This window comes from Ovis canadensis, chromosome 4, assembly GCF_042477335.2.
Source record: "Ovis canadensis isolate MfBH-ARS-UI-01 breed Bighorn chromosome 4, ARS-UI_OviCan_v2, whole genome shotgun sequence".
NCBI classification, from domain to species: domain Eukaryota; kingdom Metazoa; phylum Chordata; class Mammalia; order Artiodactyla; family Bovidae; genus Ovis; species Ovis canadensis.
Genome location: NC_091248.1, coordinates 47,282,772 through 47,309,970, shown reverse-complemented (window position 1 = coordinate 47,309,970; position 27,199 = coordinate 47,282,772). Strand labels below are relative to the sequence as shown.

Below are 27,199 nucleotides of genomic sequence, written 5' to 3'. Positions count from 1 at the left end.
TACATGTCTTTCTGCTAAAATATTTTACCACCCACTATGTAAAGTGACAACATAGATACTGCAATAAAAAGCACAGTTACTAGGCTTTTGTCAAGACATAGTAATATTTTTGCAGTTATAAAAGCAGGAGCATCGTATGTTATAGATAAGTATATCAAGTATTGCTACAGCCAGTCCAGGTTTGATGCATGTTACAGGATGCTTGGGGCTGGTGCACTGGGATGACCCAGAGGGATGGTACGGGGAGGGAGGTGGGAAGGGGGTTCACGGTGTATACCCGTGGCAGATTCATGTGATGTATGGCAAAACCAATACAATATTGTAAAAGTAATTAACCTCCAATTAAAATAAATAAATTTATATTTCAAAAAAGAAAAAAATTAAGTTTTCTATTATAAATCAGAAATACAAATAAATATTTTTGCATACATTAAATGTGTCAAGGAAAGATAAAATTATATCCTAGCATAATAAGATATATTGTAGTTATTTATAACTTCCATAGGATATAAGGGGAACTAGGTTCCAATTCATGAAAGACCCAGTCAACACCCTGACTCATACTCAGTGTGGTGCAGGAGATGATGAAGAGAGTTCTACTGATTCATTTTGTAAATAACTGGCTCCCTATTTATCTCTAACAATCAATGAAACTAACAGGCAAGTAAACATAAAAGCCTCCAGCAATCTTTTTTAAACAACAAAAGGTAAAAATTTATTTTGAGTTCTATCTCTGAAATGAGAAAAATCACTGAGGAAAGCAGGCAGAAATTAGGTCTGTGCTAAGACATTCCTTGTAGAAATGCCAGGCCACTAATTACCTAGTGAAAGGTGGCCTATGAAGCACAAAAAGAAGTATATTGCTCTACCAGTGAAGGGCTTCCCAAGAGGCGCAGTGGTAAAGAACCTGCCTGCCAATGCAGGAGACGCAGGATATGTGGGTTCAATCCCTGGGTTGGGAAGATCCCCTGGAAGAGGAAATGACAACCCACTTCAGTAGTCTTGCCTGGTTAAATCCCATGGACAGAGGAGCTTGGAAGGCTACAGTCCATGGCGTTGCAAAGAGTTGGGCATGACTGAGTATGCATGCGCTACCAGTGAAATTTTTAAAAGGGCTCTTACCAAAAAAAAAAAAAAAAACAGAAAAAAAAAAAAGAGAGAGGGGGATGAAAAAAAAGGAGAGAGAAGAGAGGGAGGAGACCGGGAAACAGATGAAGGAGGGACAAAGGTAAGGGGAGAGAGAACCGAAGGAGATGGAGGGGGAGCAGGGAAAACTATCAGAAAAGTCAGCTGAAGATATGACAATAAAGACACTGAAAACAATTACCATGATGGGAAAGTGACTAAAAGCCAAAAGAAGGTAACACGATTTCCAAGTTCTGAAATGAAGACTACCTAAAGAAAGAGAGCCTAAGATTGTGCGGCTCTCAACAGGGGAAACAGTTTCTAAGTGAAACAGTCCTGAATCCTGGGACAAAGAAAAAGGAAAAGGATCTTGTGGCCATGGGTGGAGTGATTATCTTCAATATCCCCCCAAAATTAGATTTATTGAAAAATGAACAGAACTCTTTCAGACCCACCAAGAACAAGTAAATTTCTTTCTATCCTTTTATGACATGGAATTTTGTGTTCAAGCATGAAAATTAGTTCTAACGTAAAAACAAACACCACAGCTAGAATTAAAATATAGATGGCTCATTAAATACAAGCTCACTGACATAACTGAAGGACTGGCTGAAGATTCAGTAAACGAAAAGTAGGTAGCTAATGTAACACTACATAAGCATTTCTCAATGTCTTTACTTCTCCAGGGTGCCTTGGTTTTGTAACATTACCACATTCACTGCCTTAATATAACCTTACCAAGCCAAAATAGTCTTAAATCCTACTTTTGCTCTGAGCTAATAATGAATTCAGAAAAGTATTAGAAACCAAAGTGGACAGTCATATGTTTCAGTACAACTAAGTTTGTAATTAGTTGGGGGAAAAAAAAAAAAAGTGTTACACTTACTCATACCACTGTTTATTGTGTTTTCGGTAAAGCAACGTATCCAAGGCAACAGCATTGACATCCAGAGCTCCTGGGGAAGGCCACTGGTTGGTGAGGTGGGCAGTTAACTCTTGTCTCGATCTTAAATCATTATTCTTTAGCACAGTCCTGTGAATATTAAGATGGTGAGTGCTTTTGGCTTCACTGTTCTGCAATGGCAGAGGAACCTAATGGTATCAATTTAGGCCCCCAAATGCACCTTTTAAAAACGGAATGTTAACAGACTGGGGACAGAACTACAGGAAGGCTGGTTGGGCTAAGACTGCTCTGTCTCCTGCAGTATGTGTTTCTCATTCTTTCTCTACCTGCTGTAACAAATCGCTGCCTGTGAAATTCAGGCTTCCCATCTTTTCCCCAGAGATATTATAACGGACTAAGGGACCCAAGCTGCACTTGACATCTTAACTAAAAATAATGGTGATATCTTAAAAGTTACAGGTGATCAGATGCCAATAAAAACATAAAAGAGAGTGCAGATTCCATCTGTATGATTATCTAGCTTCAAAATTCACAATGTTGAAGTAATAGTAAACAAAAGAATTAAATAAAAATAAAATATAGAAAAATATAAAATAAAAACTATGAGGTTCCTGTAACTGTTCTTGATAGAAATAACTACCAGTAAATCTTCATGAAAATAATTTCCTCAATGACAACTGCATTGAACCATATACTCTACAGGAAATTTTCTACAGAATGAAGCCACTGTAACAACTCATGGTTTTATTTTCATCTTTTGTAAAGCTATTACTCATTAATACAACTTAGAAAAGAACTAGCTTTCTACCAATATTTCAATTTCACAAAACTAATTCAACATTTGAACTGTTAGTTCAATTAAAAGCATAATTCTTTTTGCAAAGCTCTAATTCTACCTCTAAAATACCTTAAAATATCACCTAGGCAACCTGCATTCCCAAGCAGGAGTCCAGGACTTTAGCGTCCCAAGGTTCTGAACAATCAGCTCAGAGGCAGGAAGTAAAATGTGCTTTCCACTAACTTTCGTAGACCACAGTCCTGTTGTGGGTGACAGACAGTCATCACTGTACTAGCTAGCATGACAATCCTGCACTAGAGAAGGCCAACCTGCACAACACCACTGGCTATCAACCACGATTCTAATGGAGTAATCCCACTTTTAAATGTCTCTACAAGCTACAGACAAATATTCTCATTTTACAGAGATCTGATTTTATCTGTGTGCATTTAAAACATCTGTTCCACTATGTCCATAGAGAAACATTATCTGATGTAAACAACAGACTTTCTCCTAAAATTGGAATGCTAGAAATGAAATAGGCAGAGTTCAGTGAGAATGTCTCCCATTAAGATACTACCTTAGGCAAGGTTCAACTACCTCATTTCACTAGAGAAGGAATGAAACATTCTAAAAAGGTACATTTTTAAAAGTACTTTAAAGGTACATTTTAAAAAGGTTCTATGGTACTTTAACATTAGTTTTTACAAAAACAGTAAAGAGGGATTAGAAAACTTCTAAGACTGACAGAAAAATTGTGTAAAGCAGAAATGGTGGTTACTGCCCAGAGAATCTATTAAAATAAACTATCTTTATTTGGGGCTCTATTACTACATTTTTCTCTTTCACATACTCTTTAGGGTTTCCAGTGGTTTTCACTGGAGAACAGAATCTCGAAGTCATAACTGGCCCACAGGAAATATTCACAGCAGAATACAAGAAAGGCACATAGGCATCTGAGGAAAGGACACTGGCAAAACTCAGTTAATGAAAAGTAAGTGCACCACCTCCACTTCAGAATATGTTGTGGAAAGTGAAAGCTTTTACACCCCGTAGAATGGAAAAAGGGACTGAATTTTCACAGAACTTTTTACACACTATTTGCCCGTGGATAATTTTTGCCCATTGATGAATCAGATATTGTTTTTTTCTGTGGGAACCTGCTTGTCCTCTGGAACAGGATATAAGAGATTTCAGTGTATTGAACAGGCCTAGTTTTTCATCCATGCCACACCTGGTTCCACCATCTGTGAGGAATGTGGACAGAGGAAATCCTAGCGCTTGCCCTGAAGCTGTGGAAAGGAAAGCTTCCTGGAGGATCCTGGTATGGGGACCCTTGCTCTTACCACCCCCGTACACTAGGGGGCAGGCAAGTGAACTGGTTAGGTTGAGAACCCCACCCCTGAATTCCAAATCTTGACCAGAGTTCTCTTAGGGTGATAAACAGACAAGCAGTTTATTTGTTCTAGCAGTGAGGTCCTGATCAAAATGTACCAGTAAAGAGACATTCCTATTTCCCAACCATCTGAAGGAGCTCGGCCTGCTGCTAACATTTAAGGTTAATAATTCTACAGAAAGATGCACTAAGAGAAAATTGTTTAATTTACTAAGAAAGTAGAAATAATATATGTATTCCAGCTAATTTTTAACAGCTTTCCTGTAGTATTTACCTCTGAATTGGTGGATAACTAATTTCTCTTTAGATTCTCAGTAGGAATTATTTAGGAATTTGGCCACACGCACACAATTCAGTCTTATCCTCCTCAGCTTTACTGAAGCATAATTGATAATTTAAAATTGTATATCTAAAGTAAACAACTTGATGATTTGATATACAATGTGAAATAATAATCATACTCAAACTAATTAACACATCCAACACCTAACATAGTTAACTTCTTTTCTGTGTGATGAGAACACTTAAGATCTACCCTGTTAGAAAATCTCAAGTATACAATAATGTTAAAACAGTCACTTTGTCATACATTAGATCTCCAGAATTTGTTCATCTCACATCATAGAAACTCTGTACTCCTGAACTTTATCTCCCTAAATCCCTGCCTCTCCAGGCTCTGATAACAGGCATTCCACTCCATTTCTGTGAATCTGACTTCTCTGGAGCTCACACATGAGTGGGGTCATACAGTCTTTGTCTTCCTGCATCTAGTTCATTTCACTTAGCATAATGTCGTCCATGTTGTCGTGAATGGTAGGATTTCCTTCATTTTTAAGGCTGCATTATCATCCATTGTCTATGTTTGTATATAGACACAGTGTCTTATATATCACATATTCTTTATCCATTCATCCATGGACACATGGACGCTGAAATTACCTCTATCTCTTGGTTACTATTACTAACGCTGAAATTAACATGACAGTGTGCTATCGCTTCAAGAGAAAGGCTTTAATCTCCTAGGCCTTCCCTGAGTTCCAAAGAAGAGATTCAAGCAGTTTTGAATTTAGGGAAATGAGGGAATGCAGACACAAAGGAAAAGCAGTCAAGAAACAACAGCTCACATAAACAGAAAATTATAGCAGACTGACAACGGAAATCAAAGATGATACAAACAATTGGGGAGATATATCATGTTCCTGGATTGGGAGAAATGGACACTGTGAAAATGACAATCCTACTGGAAGCAATCCACAGATTCAATGCAATCTCTATCAAATTACCAATGGCATTTTTCACAAAACTAAAACAAAAAAATTTCACAACTTGTATGGAAACAGAAAAGACCCCAAAAAGGCAAAGCAATTTTGAAGGAAAAGAATGGAGCTGGAGGAATCAACTTCCTGACTTCAGACTATACTACAAAGCTACAATCACCGAGACAATATAGTACTGGCACAAAAGCAGAAATATAGACCAATGGAACAAGATGGAATGCCCAGAGATAAAATTACACACCCATGGGCACCCTGTCCTTGATAAAGGGGGCAAGAACATACAATGGAGAAAAGACAGTCTCTTCCATAAGTGGCGCTGCGAAAACTGACAGCTACATGTAAAAGAATGAAATTAGAACACTTCCTAATACCACACACAAATATACACTCAAAATGAATTGAAGACCAAATGCTAAGACCAGAAACTATAAAATTCTTAGAGGAAAACACAGGCAGAACGCTTTTTGACAAAAATTACATCAAGATCCTCTATGAGCCACTTTCTAGAGTAATGGAAATAAAAATAAACAAGTGGGACCTAACTAATAAAAAGTTTTTGCACAGCAAAGGAAACTATAAAAAAGGTGAAGACTACCCTCAGAATGGGAGAAAATAACATCAAATAAAACAACTGACAAAAGATTAATCTCCAAAATATACAAGTAGCTCATGCAGCTCAATACCAGAAAAACAAACAACCCAATCAAAAAGTGGGCAGAAGACCTAAACAGACATTTCTCCAAAGAAGACATACAGATGGCCAACAGTCACATAGAAAAATACTCAACATTGCTCATTATTAGAGAAATGAAAATCAAAACTACAATGAGGTATTACATCATACCAGTCAGAATGGCCATCATCAAAAAATCTACAAATAATAAATGCTGGAGAGGGTGTAGAGAAAAGGAAACCCCCTTGCACTGTTGGTGGGAATATAAATTCATACAGCCACTATGTATAACAGAATATTGTGTTGTTGTTCAGTCACTCAGTTGTGTTTGACTCTTTGTAACCCCTCTGGACTGTAGCCTGCTGGGTTCCTCTGTCCATAGGATTCTCCAGGCAAGAATACTGGAGTGGGTTGCCATTTCCTTCTCCAGTATAACAGTATGGATATTCCTTAAAAAACTAGGAATAAAACTACCACATGACCCAACAATCCTACTATTGGGCATATACTTCGAGAAAACAGTAACTGAAAAAAACATATACCCCAGTGTTCACTGCAGCACTATTTATAATAGCTAGGACATGGAAGAAACCTAGATACCCATCAACAGATGAATAGGTAAAGAAGCTGTGGTACATATATACAACGGAATACTAAGCCATAAAAAGAAATGCATTTGAGTCAGTTCTAGTGAGGTGGATGAACCAAGAGCCTATCAAACAGATAAGTCAGAAAGAAGAAAACAAACTTCTTATATTCACATATATATAGGGAATCTAGAAAGGTGGTACTGATAAGCCTACTTTCAGGGCGCAAGTGGAGACACAGCCACAGAGAAAACACTTATGGACACAGTGGGGGAAGGAGACGGTGGACCAATTGAGAGTAACATGGACACATGTACGTTACCATATGTAAAATAGATAGCCAGTGGGAATATGCTGTATGATGCAGGGAGCCCAAATCTGGTGCTCCTTGACAACCTAGAGGGATGAGATGAGGTGGGAGGTGGGAGGGAGGTTCAAGAATGTTGCTGTATGGCAGAAACCAACACAATATTGTAAAGTAATTATCTTCCAATTAAAGATAAAACACTAAAAAAAAATAGCTCAGTGATAACAGAGTCTTAATTCCTCCTCAAGGGATATACCTAACAACCTGACACATATTTTTGAGTTGTTCTGTAGGAACTAAGACCCCCACCCAGGTGGGGGATGGGGATGACATACTAGGTACAAGCACTGGACCTCAGACTGGCTGAAAGGTCGATGATAAAGATTCCTGCAATACCATTCTGTTACATTACCACTAACCAATGAGAAGAAGGTCATGGCCCCTGCAACCCTCATCCCAACTGTTGCTTTTACGACCACTATGCCCTGGCCAGCCAGTAAGATGGATCTGAGACAAACCTTTGTCTTCCATCGTCTTGGTCAGCACCCTTTTGATCAACAAACCTTTCCTCGCTCCCAAGTCTGACTGTTCAGTTTGTTTGGTCTCACTGTGCATGGGGCACATGAACTTGGGTTTGATAACAATACTAATTTCCCTCCCTTTGGGTAAATACTCAGAAGTGGGACTGAGGGACCATACAGTAGTTCTACTTTTAATTTTTTCCCGGATGATTAGTGAAGTTGAACACCTTTCCACACATACCTGCTAGGTAATTCCTATGCCTTCTTTGGAGAAATGTCTATTCAAGTCCTTCACCTATTTAAAAAAAGTTATTTTTGCTACTGAGTTGTATAAGGTCCTTAAATATTCTGGATATTAATTCTGTAAGGCAGCAATATCTGCCACCCTAAAAATGTGCCTCTTTGGCATAAGAATTAATTTAGGCTGATTGTTTTCAGGGAGGAAAAGACAGCTCAAAAGTCTGTCTTTTTACATTCCTATTAGCTACCTAAAGAATTTAGATTCTGTTCCAGGAATAGAGCTATTACTGAAAATACATACAAAGAATATGTAATCTAAGTCTATGTCCCAACCACCGATGCCAAAGAATCTGAAATTGACCAGTTCTATGAAGACCTACAATACCTTCTAGAACTAACACCAAAAAAAATACATCCTTTTCATCACAGGGATTGGAATGCAAAAGTAGGAAGTCAAGAGATAGCTGGAATAACAGGTCGGAGTACAAAATGAAGTAAGGCAAAGGCTAACGGAGTTTTTCCAAGAGAACACACTGGTCATAGCAAACATCCTCTTCCAACAATACAAGAGACAGCACTACACATGGACACTGCTGTTGTTCAGTCACTAATTCATGCCCGACTCTTTGTGACTCCGTGGACTACAGCACTGCCAAGGCTTCCCTGTCCCTCACCATCTCCCGAAGCTCACCCAAGTTCATGTCCATTGAATCAGTGATGTTATCCAAAGATCTCATCCTCTGCTGTCTCTTCTCCTTTGCCTTCAATCTTTCCCAGCATCAGGGTCTTTTCCAATAAGTCGGCTCTTCCCATTACATGGCCAAAGTATTGGAGCTTCAGCATCAGTCCTTTCAATGAATATTCAGGGTTGATTTCCCTTAGGATTGACCAGTTTCATCTTCTTGCTGTGCAAAAGGGCTAAGAGTCTTCTCCAACACCACAGTTTGAAAGCATCAATTCTTCAGCACTCAGCCTTCTTTATGGTCCACTCGAACATCTGCACATGACTACTAGAAAAACCAGAACTTTGACTATACAGACCTATGTCAGCAAAGTGCTGACTGTTTTTTAATAAGCTGTTTAGGTTTGTCAAAGCCTTCTTTCCAAGAAGCAAGTGTCTTCTATTTCATGGCTGCAGTCACCATCCCAAGTGATTTGGGAGCCCAAGAGAAAACTTGTCACTGCTTCCATGTTTTTGACTCCTATTTGCCATGAAGTGATGGAACCAGATGCCATGATCTTGGTTTTTTAGTGCTGAGTTTTAAGCCAGCTTTTCCACTCTCCTTTACCTTCATCAAGAGGTTCTTTAGTTCCTCTTTGCGTTTGGCCATTAGAGTGGCATCATCTGCATATCTGAAGTTGTTAATATTTCTCCCAGCAATCTTGATTCCAGCTTATACCTCATCCAGCCCAGCATTTCACATGATGTACTCTGCACAGAAGTTGAATAAACAGGGTGGCAGTACACAGCCTTGCTGTATTCCTTTCCCAATTTTGAACCAGTCAGTTGTTCCATATAAGGTTCTAATGGTTACTTCTTTACCTGCATACAGGTTTCTCAGGATGCAGGTTAGGCAGTCTGGTGTTCCCGTTTCTTTAAAAATTTTCCACAGTTTGTTGTAATCCACAGAGTCCGAGGCTTTTGCAGAGCCTAAGTTCCACTTGACTTCACATTCCAGGATGTGTGGTTTTAGGTGAGTCATCACACCATCATGGTTATCTGTGTCCTCAAGACCTTTTCTGTATAGTTCTTCTGTGTATTCCTGCCACCTCTTCTTAATCTCTTCTGCCTCTGTTAAGTCTTTACTGTTTTTGTCCTTTATCATGCCCATCCTTGCACGAAATTTTCTTTGGTATCTCCAATTTTCTTGAAGAGATCTCTAGTCTTTCCCATTCTATTGTTTTCCTCTATTTCTTTGCATTGTTCATTAAAGAAGCCCTTCTTATCTCTCCTTGCTATTCTCTGGAACTCTGCATTCAGTTGGGTCTATTTTTCCCTTTCTCCCTTGCTTTTCATTTCTCTTCTTTCCTCGACTATTTGTAAAGCCTCCTCAGACAACCACTTTTCCTTCTTGTATTTCTTTTTCTTGATGGTTTTAGTCACTGCCTACTGTACCATGTCATGAACCTCTGTCCATAGTTATTCAGGTACTGTCTACCAGATCTAATCTCTTGAACCTATTCATCACCTCTACTGTATAATCATAAGGCATTTGATTTAGGTTATATCTGAATGGACTAGTGGTTTTCCCGACCTTTTTTATTTTAAGCCTGAATTTTGCTATAAGGAGCTGATGATCTGAGCCACAATCAGCTCCAGGCCTTGTTTTTGCTGACTGTATAGAGCTTCTCCATCTTTGGCTGCAAAGAATGTAATCATCACTCTGATTTCGGTATTGACCATCTGGTGATGTCAATTTGTAAAGTCATCCCTAGTGTTACTGGAAGAGGGTGTTTGCTATGACCAGTGCGTTCTCTTGGCAAAACTTTGTTAGCCTTTGCCCTGCTTCATTTTGTACTCCAAAGCCAAACTTGCTTGTTACTCCATGTATCTTTTGACTTCCTACTTTTACGTTCCAGTTCCTATGATGAAAAGCATATCTATTTTTTTTTTTTAGTGTTAGTTCTAGAAGGTATTGTAGGTCTTCATAAAATTGGAACTTCAGGTTCCTTGGCATTAGTGGTTAGGGCACAGACTTGGATTACTGTGATGTTGAATGGTTTGCCTTGGAAACCAACCAAGATCAGCCTATCATTTTTGAGATTGCACACAAGTACTGCATTTCAGACTCTTTTGTTGACTATGAAGGCTACTCCATTTCTTCTAAGGGACTCTTGCCCACAGTAGTAGATATAATGCATGAATGCTTAATTGCTTCGGTTGTGTCTGACTCTTTGTGACCCCATGGACTATAGCTCAACAGGTTCCTCTGTCTATGGGATTTTTCAGGCAAGAATACTGGAGTGGGTTGCCATTTTCTTCTCCAGGGGATCTCCCTGACCCAGGGGTCAAACCTGTGTCTCCTGCACCTCCTGCATTGCAGGCAGATTCTTTACCACTGAAGGTTATAGTAGATACAATGGTCATCTGAATTAAATTTTCCCTTTCCTATCCATTTTGGTTCACTGATTCCTAAGAAGTTGACATTCAATCTTGCCATCTCCTGCTTGACCACATCCAATTTACCTTGATTCATGGACCTAACATTCCAGGTTCCTATGCCATATTGTTCTTTACAGCACTGGATTTTACTCTCACCACCAGACACATCTAGAACTGGGCATTGTTTCTGCTTTGGCTCAGCCTCTTCATTCTTTTTGGAGCTATTTCTCCTTCCTTCCTCCGTAGCATACTGGACACCTTTCAACTTGAGCCAGTCTCTTCTTTCTGTGTCATATTTTTTGCCTGTTTAGATAGTTCATGGGGTTCTATTGGCAAGAATACTGGAGTGGTTTGCCATTCCCTCCTCTGGTGGACCATGTTTTGTCAGAACTCTCCACTATGACCATTACCATCACATGGACATCACCAGGTGGTTAATACAGAAATCAGATTAATTATGTTCTTTGCAGCCAAAGATGGAGAAGCTCTATACAGTCAGCAAAAAGCAAGACCTGGCGCTGACTGTAGCTCAGATCATCAGCTCCTTATAGCAAAATTCAGGCTTAAATTGAAGAAAGTAGGGAAAAACCACTTGGCCATTCAGGTATGACCTAAATCAAATCCTTTATGATTATACAGTAGAGGTAATTAATAGATTCAAGGGATTAGACCTGGTAGACAGAGTGCCAGACGAATTATGGACAGAGGTTAATAACACTGTACAGGAGGCAGTGACGAAAACCATCCCAAAGAGAAAGAAATGCTAGAAGGAAAAGTGGTTCTCTGAGGAGGCTTTACAAATAGCTGAGGAAAGAAGAGAAGCAAAAGGCAAAGGAGAAAGGGAAAGATGCAGAGTTCCAGAGAATAGCAAGGAGAGATAAGAAGGGCTTCTTAAAAGAACAATGCAAAGAAATAGAGGAAAACAATAGAATGGGAAAGACTAGAGATCTCTTCAAGGAAATTAGAGATACCAAGGGAACAGTTCATGCATGGATGGGCTTGTTAAATGACAGAAATCGTAAGGACCTAATAGAAGCAGAAGAGATTAAGTGTTAAAGTGCTGCATGCAGTATGGCATCAGATTTGGAAAACTGAGTAGTCACAGGACTTGAAAATTTCATTTGTCATTTCAATCCCAAAGAAGGGCAATGCCAAAGATTGTTCAAACTACCATATAACTACACTCATTTCACGTGATATTCAGGTTATACTCGAAATCCTTCAAGCTAGGCTTTAGCAGCAAATGAACCAAGAACTTCCAGATGTAAAAGCTGGGTTTAGAAAAGGTAGAGGAACCAGAGATCAAATTGCCAGCATTCACTGGATCATAGAGAAATCAAGGGAATTCCAGAAAAATATCTACTTCTGCTTCATTGACTACACAAAAGCCTTTGACTGTGTGGATCACAACAAACTGTGGAAAATTCTGAAAGAGACGGGAGTACCAGACCACCTTACCTGTCTCTCGAGAAATCTGTATGTGGGTCAAGAAGCAACAGTTAGAAACAGACATGAAACAATGGACTGGCTCAAAATTGGGAAGGCAGTAAGATAAGTCTGTATATTGTCACCCTGTTTATTTAACTTCTATGCAGAGTATATCATGCGAAATGCTGGGCTGGATGAATCACACACTGGAATCAAGATTGCTGGCAGCAGGATGGGATTGGAAGTGGGAGGGAGGTTCAAGACGGAGGGGACATATGTATACCTATGGTTGATTCATGTTGATATATGGCAGAAGCCAACTCAATATTGTAAAGCAATTATCATTCAATTATAAAGATTTTTAAATATATCTCAACATTAAAAAAAATTGCCAGAAGAAATTTTTCACAGCCTCAGATATGCAGATAACACCACTCTAATGGCATGAAGAGAAGAGAAACTAAAGAGCCTCCTTATGAGGGTGAAAGAGAAAAAGGAAAAAACTGGCTTAAAACTCAACATTAAAAAAACTAAGATCATGGCATCCAGTCCCAACACTTCATGGCAAATAGGAGGGCAAAAAATGGAAACAGTGGCAGGTTTTATTTTCTTGGACTTCAAAATCACTGCAGATGGTGACTGCAGCCATGAAATTAAAAGACACTTGCTCCCTGGGAGGAAAGTTAGGCAAAGACACCACTTTGCTGACAAAATCTGTATAGTCAAAGGTATGGTTTTTCCAGTAGTCATGTGAGATTCGGCCCATAAAGAAGACTGAGAGCCAAAGCACTGATGCCCATAAACTGTGGTGCTGGAGAAGACTCTCGAGAGTCCCTGGACAATGAGAAGACCAGTCCATCCCAAAGGAGATCGACCCTGACTATTCAATGGAAGGACTGACGCTGAAGCTGAAGCTCCAACACTTTGACCACCTGATGCAAAGAGACAACTCACTGGAAAAGACCCTGATGCTGGGAAAGATCGAGGGCAGGAGGAGAAGGGGGCAACAGAGGATGAGATGGCTGGATGGCGTCAGTGACTCAATGGACATGAATTTGAGCAAACTCTGGGAGATATTTGAGGACAATGGAGACTGGTGTGCTATATATACTTCAAGGGTCTGCAAAGAGTCAGACACAACTTAGCAACTGAACAACAACCAGGAATAGAGCTATCACTGAAGATACCTAAAAAGAACATGGGCCAGGTATGTGAGGGGGAGATCAGGGTTGACCATGTCCAAATGTCGTTTATCAAATGTTTTCCTTCTTATTGGAATGTAAATTTCATCCCTCCTCTTAGCATTTCTAAACCACTGCTCCCAACAAATCACCTTCTTTTGTCTTTAGCTGCAATTGGCACTTAAAGCAAGGGTTTCAGCCAGAGTACCCTGGTGTCAAAAATGAAATCACACATTTTTTTGGTACCCTCAATATTACACTCATTATTCTAAATGAAAGACGAAAAGAAAATTTCCAGTTTGGTCTCTTTCTTTCCTTTCAGAGATTAGGCTCAAGTCTACTGTTACTTACAAGCTCTTTTAAAAGATGTAGAATCCCATACTCTATATTTTGATAGCAGTGCTCAGTCAATTCAAAGCTATTATTCTGTTCATTTATTTGATTCCTTGTTCTGTGTCTCCATACTTCAGGGTTATCCTTTCTCCCTCATTTTGCTCCTTTCCCCACTCACCTCAGATAAGGTGCTGATGTTCACGATGAAGTTTTACTTTCAGCCTCTAGTTATACATAAGGCATATAACACTTGGAACTTACCATTTAATATCTGTGGCTCCAAGTATTCCTAAGTAACCCCAGAGGTCCATGATATGAGGCAATTTTTAATGTTGATAAGCTAACACATTTGAAGCCGATGTTTACAAGGCAAGTTCTGATGGCAAGTACAGCAAATGCCCAAAATCCCTGCTGCACACCTTTGCTATCTTCTATGTATTATTTATTTCCTGATGTACTATAATTCTCAGGATATAGTCCAGCGCTATTTGTGACAGGGCACACTGAGAAAATCTTAGGCTATAATCTTCATGAAGATAAAGGATCTAATCTAGCATGAGTAAGGGGCTTCCCTGGTGGCTCAGTGGTAAAGAACCCGCCTGCAATGCAAGAGACGCAGGTTCGACCCCTGGGTCAGGAAGATCCCCTGGAGGGGGACATGGCAACCCACTCCAGTATTGGACCAAATGAAGCAAATGAGCACACACACATGCACAGCACAAGTATAGTAATTCAGAATTTTACTCAAATGAGCAGAATGACTAGGGTCGAGAGACTGAAGTTCCAGACAGGGAAAGCCACCAAACATGAGGTGTGGATACACTTCTCCTCTTTTCCTCTCCTAGGAACACAGGATAAGAGCTACCTCCTTACAGCTGAAACAGAAAGGAAGTGAGTAGCGCATAACTTTTAAAATAATGACACAGCCTGAGGACATGACATAAACTGATCAGAACCAAACAGGTCCAAGATGGCAGATGGGTCAACTTCTACTAGACCTTAAGCCTCAATATATGTTCATTGTAACGCATCATCAAGCTAAATGATTCACCTTCAGGACCATGACAGTTCCAAGGCCGATCATCAAAGACCAAAAAGTGAGTGGTGGCCCAGTTCCTGGAAATCTCTGCCCTTCCCCCTAATAGTTGGAATAATCCTCCCACTTAGCCTATGAAATTACCCAGCCCATAAAATCTAACCACAGCAGTATTACGAGGCTCCTCTTACCTTCTGAGATGGCCCGCACTCTGTGGAGTGTGTTTGTCTCTAAATAAATCCACTTTTTACCTATCCCTCTGTCTTTCACTGAATTCCTTCTGCAACAAAACATCAAGAACCAGAGCTTCATTAGGTCCTGAAACCAGGTGTCTGATCTCAGTTGGAAGAATGGGTTTTGGCCAGGTTTCCGTCCTGGCCATGTGGGTTAAAGTACCAAACGGAACGGTTTCACAGCCTCTCGTAGCTGCTTGGGAAGAGGAACAGGACGGTCACTCAGGCACTGTTTGCTACTGTTGCTGTCAGTGACTGCCGACTGCCTAAGGTAAACTCTATGAGGGCAGGAACCCTGTTTTATTCACTCCAGAATCACTAGCTACTAGAACAGAGCCTGGATCTTCATGGCATTCTCAGCATTGGTCAAATGAATGAATATAAATGCCAGAGAAGTTACAAAAGCAATTTTGTACCAAAAGAAGTAAGAATTTACTCTTTATTCATTAAAGTTTACCAGAATTGGAAAATTTACATAGCATTTCGAAAATCCTAACTTCTTCATAATTTCAATATAAAATTTTCTTTAGTCCTGTGTTTTGCTTTTTGTTAAATTTAGACACAGACATGGGATAAAGATCACTTTTTAGTTATTCAAAAATTATAAATTATCTACCTAGTCTTGTAAATTTTTGTAGTGATTCTTTGCATCACTTTACAGTTATTTCCCCTCGAATAAAACACTCAAAGAAAAAGCCTAGTAAGGAGCCAGGTATTCAAAAATTATTACCTACCTATGAAGTATTCTTGCCCAAAAAGTTAATCCCAAATCTAAAAAGGTCTCTTAAATACTTTTCAATGTTTACATGTTTTAAAGAAATTGAAATACAATTGATTTCCAATACTCTATTAGTTTCAGTTATACAGCATAGTGAATAACTATTCACTATTTTTTGAATTATACTCCATCTATAATTATTTTAAAGTATTGGCTATATTCCCTGTGCTGTACATTACATCCTTGTATCTTATTTATCCTAGTTGAACTTTTGACCTTTACTTAAGAGCATCCTTTGAAAAGAAATATTAATGAGGAATTTACAACCTCAAAAAACCCTCAAATGCCTCCTTATTTATTTTTCTGGCTGTGTTAGGTTCACAACCAGGCCCCCTGCAGTGGAAATATGGCATCTTAACCAGTGGACCACCAGCAAAGTCCCTAACCCCTTTTTTTATAGTAATTATTTCCTTGTTGGTCTTTGCCGTCTTAACTACTGGAACGGCCAGGGAATTCCCTCAAATGCCTCCTTTTCCCTTTCATTGTAAAATATAAGATAAACTCTGGATCCTTAGAGGAATGACTGATTCCAGCACCAGAACTAGCCAAGATCAGCCTGTGGTATCTTGTACCAGAAAGCAAGAAAGTTAGCAATGACAAATGTATCTTGTCAGAAGTACACAGGAATTAACATAAAGGCATTTCCATTAGTAAAGATTGGACAATCTGAGCATCAAAAAGAAAAATAAATTTAACTGATAGAAGGACATTGAATATATGCATTTCTGCTGTAATCCAGAAACAAAACAAAACAGTGTTCTTCAACCACACGACGAAAATAACTAGCCTGATGGGGAAAGGGCTTCACTGGTGGCTCAAATGGTAAAGAATCTGCATGCAATGCAGGAGACTTGTGTTCAATCCCTGGGTCAGGAAGATGCCCTGGAGAAGGGAATGGCTACCCACTCCAGTATTCTTGCCTGGAGAATCCCCATGGACAGAGTCTACAGTCCATGGGGTCACAAAGAGTCGGGTATGACTGAACAACTTTCACTCACTTATGGGGAGAACAGGGCTATGGGTGACAACTCAAAGCCTATTCAACCTACTAACTAGACCACTAGAAAGACTGTGACAATCCTAAATAAACTTCAAACCTAGTGTAAAATATTTGTTAAATTCCTATTGATTAAAGAAATGTTACAATAACTTTACAATGACAACAGCTTTAACAACGACAAACAAGTAAGAGCTACTTGATGGAAGATGGTCAAGGCTCCCGAGGGTTGAGGTTTGCCATGAAGGCAAGGAAAAAAACACACAAAGCTGCCTTCAGTTCAGTTAAGTTCAGTTGCTCAGTCGTGTCCAACTCTTTGCGACCCCACGAATCGCAGCACGCCAGGCCTCCCTGTCCATCACCAACTCCCAGAGTTCACTCAGACTCACGTCCATCGAGTCCGTGATGCCATCCAGCCATCTCATCCTCTGTCGTCAATCCCTCCCAGCATCAGAGTCTTTTCCAATGAGGCAACTCTTCGCGTGAGGTGGCCAAAGTACTGGAGTTTCAGCTTTAGCATCATTCCTTCCAAAGAAATCCCAGGGCTGATCTTCAGAATGGACTGAAAGCTGCCTTACTACAAAGAGGTCAATCATCTCCAAGTTCTAGCTCAACTGAGCTAGATGAGAGCAGAGTAAGAATGTATTATGTACAGTTAGAGAGCACCCTCTATTGGTGGCCTGAAGTATTTACCTGTATTCAGTTCAGTTCAGTCACTCAGTCATGTCTGACTCTTTGGGACCCCATGGACTGCAGCACCACAGGCTTCCCTGTCCATCATCAACTCCCGGAGTTTCCTTAAACTCATGTCCATTGAGAAGGTGATGCCATCCATCCACCTCGCCCTCTGTCATCCCCTTCTCCACCCGACTTCAGTCTTTTCCAGCAACAGGGTCTTTTCCAATGAGTCAGTTCTTTCCATCAGGCAGCCAAAGTATTGGAATTTCAGCTTCAGAATCAGTCCTTTCAATGAATATTCAGGACTGATCTATTTTAGGATGGACTAGTTGGATCTCCTTGCAGTCCAAGGGACTCTCAAGAGTCTTCTCCAACAGCACAGTTCAAAACCATCAATTCTATGGCACTCAGCTTTCTTTATAGTCCAACTCTCACATCCATACATGACCACTGGAAAAACCATAGCTTTGACTAGACGGACATTTGTTGGCAAAGTAATGTCTCTGCTTTTGAATATTCTGTCTAGGTTGGTCATAACTTTTCTTCCAAGGAGAAAGCATCTTTTAATTTCATAGCTGCAATCACCATCTGCGGTGATTTTGGAGCCCCCCAAAATAAAGTCTGACACTGTTTCCATTGTTTCCCCATCTATTTGTCATGAAATGATGGGACCAGATGCCATGATTTTCGTTTTCTGAATGTTGAGCTTTAAGCCAACTTTTTCACTCTCCTCTTTCACTTTCATCAAGAGGATCTTTAGTTCTTCCCTTTCTGCCATAAAGGTGGTGTCATCTGCATGTCTGAGGTTATTGATATTTCTCCCGGCAATCTTGATTCCAGCTTGTGCTTCCTCCAGCCCAGCCTTTCTCATGATGTACTCTGCATATACGTTAAATAAGCAGGGTGACAATATACAGCCTTGACGTCCTCCTTTCCTGTTTGGAACCAGTCTGTTGTTCCATGTCCAGTTCTAACTGTTGCTTCCTGACCTGCATACAGATTTCTCAAGAGCCAGGTCAGCTGGTCTGGTATTCCCATCTCTTTCAGAATATTCCACAGTTTGTGGTGATCCACACAGTAAAAGGCTTTGGCATAGTCAATAAAGCAGAAATAAAGGTTTTTTCTGGAACTCTTCTGCTTTTTTGATGATCCAGCAGATGTTGGCAATTTGATCTCTGGTTCCTCTGCCTTTTCTAAAACCAGCTTGAACATCTGGAAGTTCACAGTTCATGTACTGCTGAAGCCTAGCTTGAAGAATTTTGAGCATTAATTCACTAGCGTGTGAGGTGAATGCAATTGTGCAGTAGTTTGAGCATTCTTTGGCATTGCCTTTCTTTGGGATTGGAATGAAAATTGACCTTTTCCAGTCCTGTGGCCACTGCTGAGTTTTCCACATTTGCTGGCATATTGAGTGCAGCACTTTCACAGCATCATCTTTCAGGATTTGAAATAGCTCAACTGGAATTCCATCACCTCCACTAGCTTTGTTTGTAGTGATGCTTTCTAAGGCCCACTTGACTTCACATTCCAGGATGTCTGGCTCTAGGTGAGTGATCACACCATCGTTGATTATCTTGGTCATGAAGATATTTTTTGTACAGTTCTTCTGTGTATTCTTTCCACCTCTTCTGAATATCTTCTGCTTCTGTTAGGTCGCTACCATTTCTGTCCTCTATCGAGCCCATCTTTGCATGAAATGTTCCCTTGGTATCTCTAATTTTCTTGAAGAGATCTCTAGTCTTTCCCATTCTGTTGTTTTCCTCTATTTCTTTGCACTGATCGCTGAGGAAGGCTTTCTTATCTCTCCTTGCTATTCTTTGGAACTCTGCATTCAGATAGATTTATTTTTCCTTTTCTCCTATCCTTTTCACTTCTCTTCTATTCACAGCTATTTGTAAGGCCTCCTCAGACAGCCATTTCACTTTTTTTGTGTTTCTTTTTCTTGGGGATGGTCTTGGTCCCTGTCTCCTGTACAATGTCACAAACCTCCGTCCTTAGTTCATCAGGCACTCTATCAGATCTAATCCCTTGAATCTATTTCTCACTTTCACTGAGCAATCTTAAAGGATTTGATTAGGTTGTACCTGAATGGTCTAGTGGTTTTCCCTACTTTCTTCCATTTAAGTCTGAATTTGGCAATAAGGAGTTCATGATCTGAGCCACAGTCAGCTCCCAGTCTTCTTTTTCTTGACTGTATAGAGCTTCTCCATCTTTGGCTGCAAAGAATATAATCAATCTGATTTCAGCATTGACCATCTGGTGATGTCCATGTGTAGAGTCTTCCCTTGTGTTGTTGGAAGAGGGTATTTGCTATGACCAGTGCATTATCTTGGCAAAACTCTTTGCCCTGCTTCATTCTGTTCTCCAAGGCCAAATCTGCCTGTTACTCCAGGTGTTTCCTCACTTCCTACTTTTGCATTCCAGTCCCCTATAATGAAAAGGACATCTTTTTTGGGTGTTAGGTCAGGAGCAGTGGCTGCACTTTTCTGGAGCATCCATCAGTAGATACCCTATGTCCAAGGTCAGAGAAACCCCAGCAAGATGGTAGGCGCTGGAGCTGCTGTGAGGAGAGACCCCACGTCCAAGGGCAAAGGAGAAGCCCCAGCAAGATAGTAGGAGGGGCAAATGTGCATTTAGAATCAAACCCCATTTCCACCAGAGACACTCAGAGGGCTCAAACAAACCTTGTGCACACCAGGACCCATGAACCCCACAGAGACTGAGACAGAACTGTGTCTGAGCGTCTCCTGTGGAGGTATGGGTCAGCAGTGGACTGACGCAGGGACAGGGGCTCTGGGTGCAGCAGACTTGGGTATGGCATAAACCCTCTTGGAGGAGGTTGACATTCACCCCACCATAGAACTGCCAGAACTTACACAGGACTGGGAAATAGAATCTTGGAGAGCACAACAGAACCCTGTGTGCACCAGGACCCAGGAGAAAGGAGCAGTGACCCCACAAGAGACCGACCCAGACTTGCTGGGAGTGTCCAGGGGTCTCCAGCAGAGGCGTGGGTTGGTGGTGGCCTGCTGCAGGGTTGGAGGCAGTGAGTGTAGCAGTACATGCATGGGATGTCTTGAAGTAGGTCGCCATTATTTTCATTACCTCCACCATAGTTTGAAAGTGAAAGTGAAGTCGCTCAGTCGTGTCCAACTCTTGTAGCCTACCAAGCTTCTCTGTCCATGGGATTTTCCAGGCAAGAGTACTAAAGTGGGTTGCCTTTTCCTTCTCCAGGTTCCCAACCCAGGGATCGAACCCAGGTCTCCCGCATTGCAGGCAGACGCTTTACCCTCTGAGCCACCAGGGAAGCCCAAAGGTAAACACAGCTCCAATCCATCAACAGAAAATTGGATTGAAGATTTACTGAGCATTGCCAGTAAATCAGAACAAGACCCAGTTTCCCCCTCAGTCAGTCTATCCCATCAGGAAGCTTCCATAAGCCTCTTACCCATCTCCATCAGAGGACAGACAGACTGAAAACCACAATCACAGAAAACTAACCAATTTGATCACATGAACCAGAGCCTGTGTAAGTCAATGAAACTATGAGCCATGCCATGTGGGGCCACCTAAGATGGACGGGACACGTTGCAGAGTTCTGACAGAGCGTGGTCCACTGGAGAAGGGAGTGGCAAACCACTGCAGTATTCTTGCCTTGAGAACCCCATGAACAGTATGAAAAGGCAAAAAGATACGACACTGAAAGATGAACTCCCCAGGTTGGTAGGTGCCCAATATGCTACTGGAAGATCAGTGGAGAAATAACTCCAGGAAAAAATGAAGAGACAGAGCCAAAGCAAAAACAACACCCAGTTGTGGATGTGACTGGTGATGGAAGCAAAGTCCAGTGCTGTAAAGAGCAATACTGCATAGGAACCTGGAATGTTAGGTCCATGAATCAAGGCAAATTGGAAGTAGTCAAACAGGAGATGGCAAGAGTGAACATAGACATGTTAGGAATCAGTGAACTAAAATGGACTGGAATGGGTGAATTTAACTCAGATGACCATTATATCTACTACCATGGGCAAGAATCCCTTAGAAGAAATAGAGTAGCCATCACAGTCAACAAGAGAGTCCTAAATGCCCCAACCAGTAATGCTGAAGAAGCTGAATTTGAATGGTTCTATGAAGAAATTCCCGTAGAAATGATTTTATCTAACAATCTGGTACCTGGCCTTTTTCTCCTCTGTATGCATTTTCCTGACTTTCCTATTCTTATATGGATAATAGAGTATGTAATATCAGTTCAGTTCAGTTGCTCAGTCATGTCTGACTCTTTGTGACCTCAAGAACCACAGCACGCCAGGCCTTCCTGTCCATCACCAACTCCTGGAGTCCACCCAAACCTATGTCCATTGAGCCGGTGATGCCATCCAACCATCTCATCCTCTGTCGTCCCCTTTTCCTTCTGCCCTCAGTCTTTCCCAGCATCAGGGTCTTTTCAAATGAGTTAGTTCTCTACATCAGGTGGCCAAAGTATTGGCATTTCAGGTTCAGCATCAGTCCTTCCAATGAATACCCAGGACTGATTTCCTTTAGGATAGACTGGATGGATCTCCTTGCAGTCCAAGGGACTCTCAAAAGTCTTTTCCAACATCACAGTTCAAAAGCATCAATTCTTTGGTGTTCAGCTTTCTTTATAGTCCAACTCTCACATCCACACATGACCACTGGAAAAACCATAGCCTTGACGAGATGGACCTTTGTTGACAAAGTAATGTCTCTGCTTTTCAATATGCTCTCTAGGTTGGTCATAACGTTCCTTCCAAGGAGTAAGCGTCTTTTAATTTCATGGCTGCAATCACCATCTACGGTGATCTTGGAGCCCAAAAAATAAAGTCAGCCACTGTTTCCACTGTTTCCCCATCTATTTGCCATGAAGTGATGGGACCGGATGCCATGATCTTAGTTTTCTGAATGTTGACCTTTAAGCCAACTTTTTCACTCTCTTCTTTGACTTTCATCAAGAGTTTATTTAGTTCTTCTTCATTTTCTGCCATAAGGTTGGTGTCATCTGCATATCTGAGGTTATTGATATTTCTCCCAGCAATCTTGATTCCAGCTTGTGCTTCCTCCAGCCCAGCGTTTCTCATGATGTACTCTTCATGTAAGTTAAATAAGCAGGGGGACAATATACAGGCTTGACGTACTCCTTTTCCTAGTTGGAACCAGTCTGTTGCTTCCTGACCTGCATACAGGTTTCTCAAGAGGTGGGTCAGGTGGTTTGGTATTCCCATCTCTTGAAGAATTTTTCACAGTTTGTTGTGATCCACATAGTCAAAGGCTTTGGCATAGTCAATAAAGCAGAAATAGACGTTTTTCTGGAACTCTTTGGCTTTTTCGATGATCCATCGGATGTTGGCAATTTGATCTTTGGTTCCTCTGCCTTTCCTAAAACCAGCTTGAACATCTGGAAGTTCAAGGTTCATGTATTGCCGAAGCCTGGCCTGGAGAATTTTGAGCGTTACCCTACTAGTGTGTGAGATGAGTGCAACCGTGAGGTAGTTTGAGCATTCTTTGTCACTGCCTTGCTTCGGGACTGGAATGAAAACTGACGTTTTCCAGTCCTGTGGCCACTGCTGAGTTTTCCAAATGTGCTGGCATATTGAGTGTGGCACTTTCACAGCATCATCTTTCAGGGTTTGAAATAGCTTAACTGGAACTCCATCACCCCCACTAGTTTCGTTCATAGTGATGTTTCCTAAGGCCCATTTGACTTCACATTCCAGGATGTCTGGCTCTAGGTGAGTGATCACACCATCATATTATCTGGGCCGTGAAGATCTTTTTTGTACAGTTCTTCTGTGTGTAATATATGTCAGCCTAATTGTAATTTGATATTTTAATAGCTGTTACCTGCCAAAAATATATATGACCAGGAACTGCCATGATTTTCCCATTTTTAACTGGGCTATGATGACATCATTGCACTCTGTTAGAATCCACACCAGTCATCCTAAAAGCTGTGAGCCAGGGTGCCACAGCATCAGTGACTTCTGGTTTTCAGGCCAACAGATCACACGATTACTACTCACCATGAACTACACCAAACTGGCTGTTGAACCGGAACAGTGGCCTAGTTTTAGCAGTGCATGATTCTTCACTCTGCTAGTCTAGGCTCTTCACTCCCTTCACTAGGGAGTCCTCTAAAACATTTTACTATTCCTATTTTTCAAATCACGAATAGAAAAATTTCATCAACTAGAAAAAAATCATTATACATTTTATCGATAATAATCATGACAAGGTGTTTAGCTCTTGTATCCTGTTCTGAGACTGTTCTCAAGGGCTGCAATGAGTGTTCCACAAAGAATCACTTGTACAGCAGACAGAACATCTCTCTGAATGCCTACCACAGATCTATAATATTATCATAAATATTCATCCAACTGCCATTGAGCCTGCCTGCCAATGCAGGAGACTTTAGAGACGCAGGTTCAATCCCTGGGTAGAGAAGATCCCCTGGAGAAGGGCACGGCAACCCACTCCAGTATTTCTGTCTACAGAATCCGCTTGAACAGAGGAATTGAATAGGCTACAGCCCACAGGGTCGCAAAAAGTCGGACAAGATTGAAGTGACTTAGTATAGCATAGCACACCATTTAGAAACTAGATCTCAAAAGTGAATTCCTTGATACTCAGGGATAATACAATCAAGTCCAGACTCACTGTCTGACCTGTACCATTTAGGCATGTTAAGGTAAAACATTTTAAACTCAATATTCATCTGAGTGAATATATTAAGGAGATCTTAAGGTTTCTACAAGCCAAAACAGACTAATAATCTTGATTACCTTCTTTGTCCTAACAGTATTAAACATGATATGACTTAATACTTATAATAACCCACAACACAAATATTACCTCCATGTTACAAATAAGGCAACAGAGGCTCCAAGAAAATAACTCAACTGAAATTGAGCTCATAATAGGCAAGGACAGAGCCAGTATCTGAGCACAGTCCCGATCTGCGATGAAGCTGTGGAACGCTCCTCTATGAGATCATCTACTGCCCAAACTACACAATGTTCAGATTTCACAAGTATTTAAAGACATTATTAAAGCATATTTTAACAGTAATTAAAAAATACATCTAACCTTTGAGAAATATATAAAAAGTTAAGTGGCAAATTAATCACCCAGGAAAAGATAATCAACATAACGTAGAAGCAAATATGTCATACTTCACATTCCATTTAATGCTCCTCTTCTAACCTTTGTCTTTATATGTTATATCTTTGACTGCAAACCTTCCTGTTGGAAAAAAATCTCAGTGACATAGGGAGGAAAAAATGTCCACTCTCTCCCTACAGTTTCAAAAATGCCAGAGATTATCTGTACCTTAAATGTGACTCTGATAACATAGCAAATCGTAAACATTCTAGAAGACACCTTACTCTTCTATTGAGTGTTCTGTAATGCTTTCTGTATAAAGGGATCTTGTAAGGCACCAATTTACAACAAATCATGAGACTGCAACCATGTTATGTGAAAATAAACCTCCAATCTCTAAATTCAATAACCTAATTCTCATCAGTGACTTTAACTTTTTATTTTTTGCTCTAGTAATTTAAAGAGATTAACTAGATTAATCTAGTAACTTAAAGAGATAAAACTTTAATTTATTAGTAACTAATCAATTAGTAATTTATTAGTATTGAGATTAGTAACTTAAAGAGATTAAAAACAATTGTAAGGTTTCTTTGCAAAACCAGAAAGATCAAGGACACTTCTATCATAGCAATAAGATAAAACCTAACTCACAAATTCTTTTTTAAACTAAAAAGTTTGAGACTTTCCTTTAAATTATCAGAAGTAAAATAAATGTGATGCATTCAAATTTAATTCTTCAAATGGAAATATAAATAAAAACCAACTACATAATTATTTTTAGGTTAAAAGCATTTAGACAAACTACTAGTATTATTTGCAAAAGAAAAATACTTTCTTAATCTTTTAATTGTAAAGAAATAACCAGAAATCTCTATCATTTGCTTCATAATATTTTTCTCTCTGCTTATAGTAGTGAGGGACACTACAGGATTAGTAGTATTAATGTGCTCCTCAGTGAGAGAGACGCCATAGGACACATTCTCTTTAAAATATTTTTTTAAAATCTTAAGAAATAAGTGAATGTAATTCTTATGAAGACACAAATTCCTAGAAATACTAAATTTTTACGTTTCTTCACAAAACTTTTTTACTTAAATCATTTAATTTTCTTAGTCGTAAAGTATCCCCATGCAAATTATGTGTTAGTTACAGAAGGAACAGCAGTAACTATACAGAAGAGAAAAACATCTTAACCAAATGATTAAAAGTAACATCACTAATAAAAGGCCAACAGACTTCATGGACCTCTGGATTCGACACCCCAAGAACATACTGCTTGCTTACTATTCTAGCCCCAAATGGATAAGCTTATTCTAATTACAAGAAAAAGTAAACAAACTCAAACTGAGGGATAGTCTATAAAATTTCTAGCTTATGTTTTCAGAAATACCAATCTCAACTGAGATAACCACTGAAACGCTAACATCAAAAGTAACTGAAGATACTGAGAGTCAGTGCAGAATGTGATCCTGGATTAGATTCTGTACCAAAAAAACGAAAGTAATATGAAACATTACTTGGACAACTGATGAAAGTGAAATATGAGATATAGGTACAATGGAAGTATTTTATTAATTTAAATTTCTTAAAATAAGAGCTGAACTGTGAGTGTTTAGGATAATGCTATTGTTCTTAGGAAAAACACACTGAAGTACTATGTGGTATGCAACCTTTCAGGTAGTTCAAAAAATAACATATCCATATATACAAGGAGGAAAGAATTATGACGTGGAAAATGCTGAAAATTGATGAATCTAGGAAAGAGCATATATAAATTATTTTTTACTATCTCTGCAACCTTTCTGAAAGTGTGAAATTATTTCCACTGCTATGCATACACACTGAGGAAACCAGAACTGAAAGAGACACGTGTACCCCAATGTTCATCACAGCACTATTTACAATAGCCAGGACATGGAAACAACCTAGATGTCCATCAGCAGATAAGTGGATAAGAAAGCTGTGGTACATATACACAACAGAGTATTACTCAGCCATTAAAAAGAATACATTTGAATCAGTTCTAATGAGATGGATGAAACTGGAGCCGATTATACAGAGTGAAGTAAGTCAGAAAGAAAACACCAATACAGTAAACTAACACATATATATGGAATTTAGAAAGATGGTAACAACGACCCTATATATGAGACAGCAAAAGAGACACGGATATAAAGAATAGACTTTTGGACTCTGTGGGAGAGGGCGAGGGTGGGGTGATTTAAGAGAACAGAATTGAAACAAGTATATTACCATGTGAACTAGATGACCAGTCCAAGTTTGATGCATGAAACAGGGCCCTCAAAGCTGGTGCACTGGGACCACCCAGAGGATGGGATGGGGAGGGAGGTAGGAGGGGGGTTTGGGACAGGGGGACACAGGTACACCTGTGGCTGATTCATGTCAATGTATGGCAAAAACCACCACAGTATTGTAATTAGCCTCCAATCAAAATTAATCAATTAATTTTAAAAAAGAAAAAAATTTAAAACCATCCTTAACGTTAAG

General features: G+C 39.9%; 1 protein-coding gene across 5 annotated transcripts in view; it reads right to left on the bottom strand.

Annotated features, from left to right (window-relative positions):
* RUNDC3B (RUN domain containing 3B) overlaps positions 1 to 27,199 on the bottom strand; it is a 173,122-nt gene that overhangs the window by 25,711 nt on the left and 120,212 nt on the right. For 3 of the 5 annotated variants that reach the window (XM_069587703.1, XM_069587704.1, XM_069587707.1), the window contains one exon: positions 2,012 to 2,158. The exons of the other annotated variants lie outside the window; for them this stretch is intronic. In XM_069587703.1, coding sequence (XP_069443804.1) covers positions 2,012 to 2,158 — 147 coding nt within the window. The remainder of the gene's footprint in view (positions 1 to 2,011; positions 2,159 to 27,199) is intronic. 5 annotated transcript variants of the gene reach the window in all.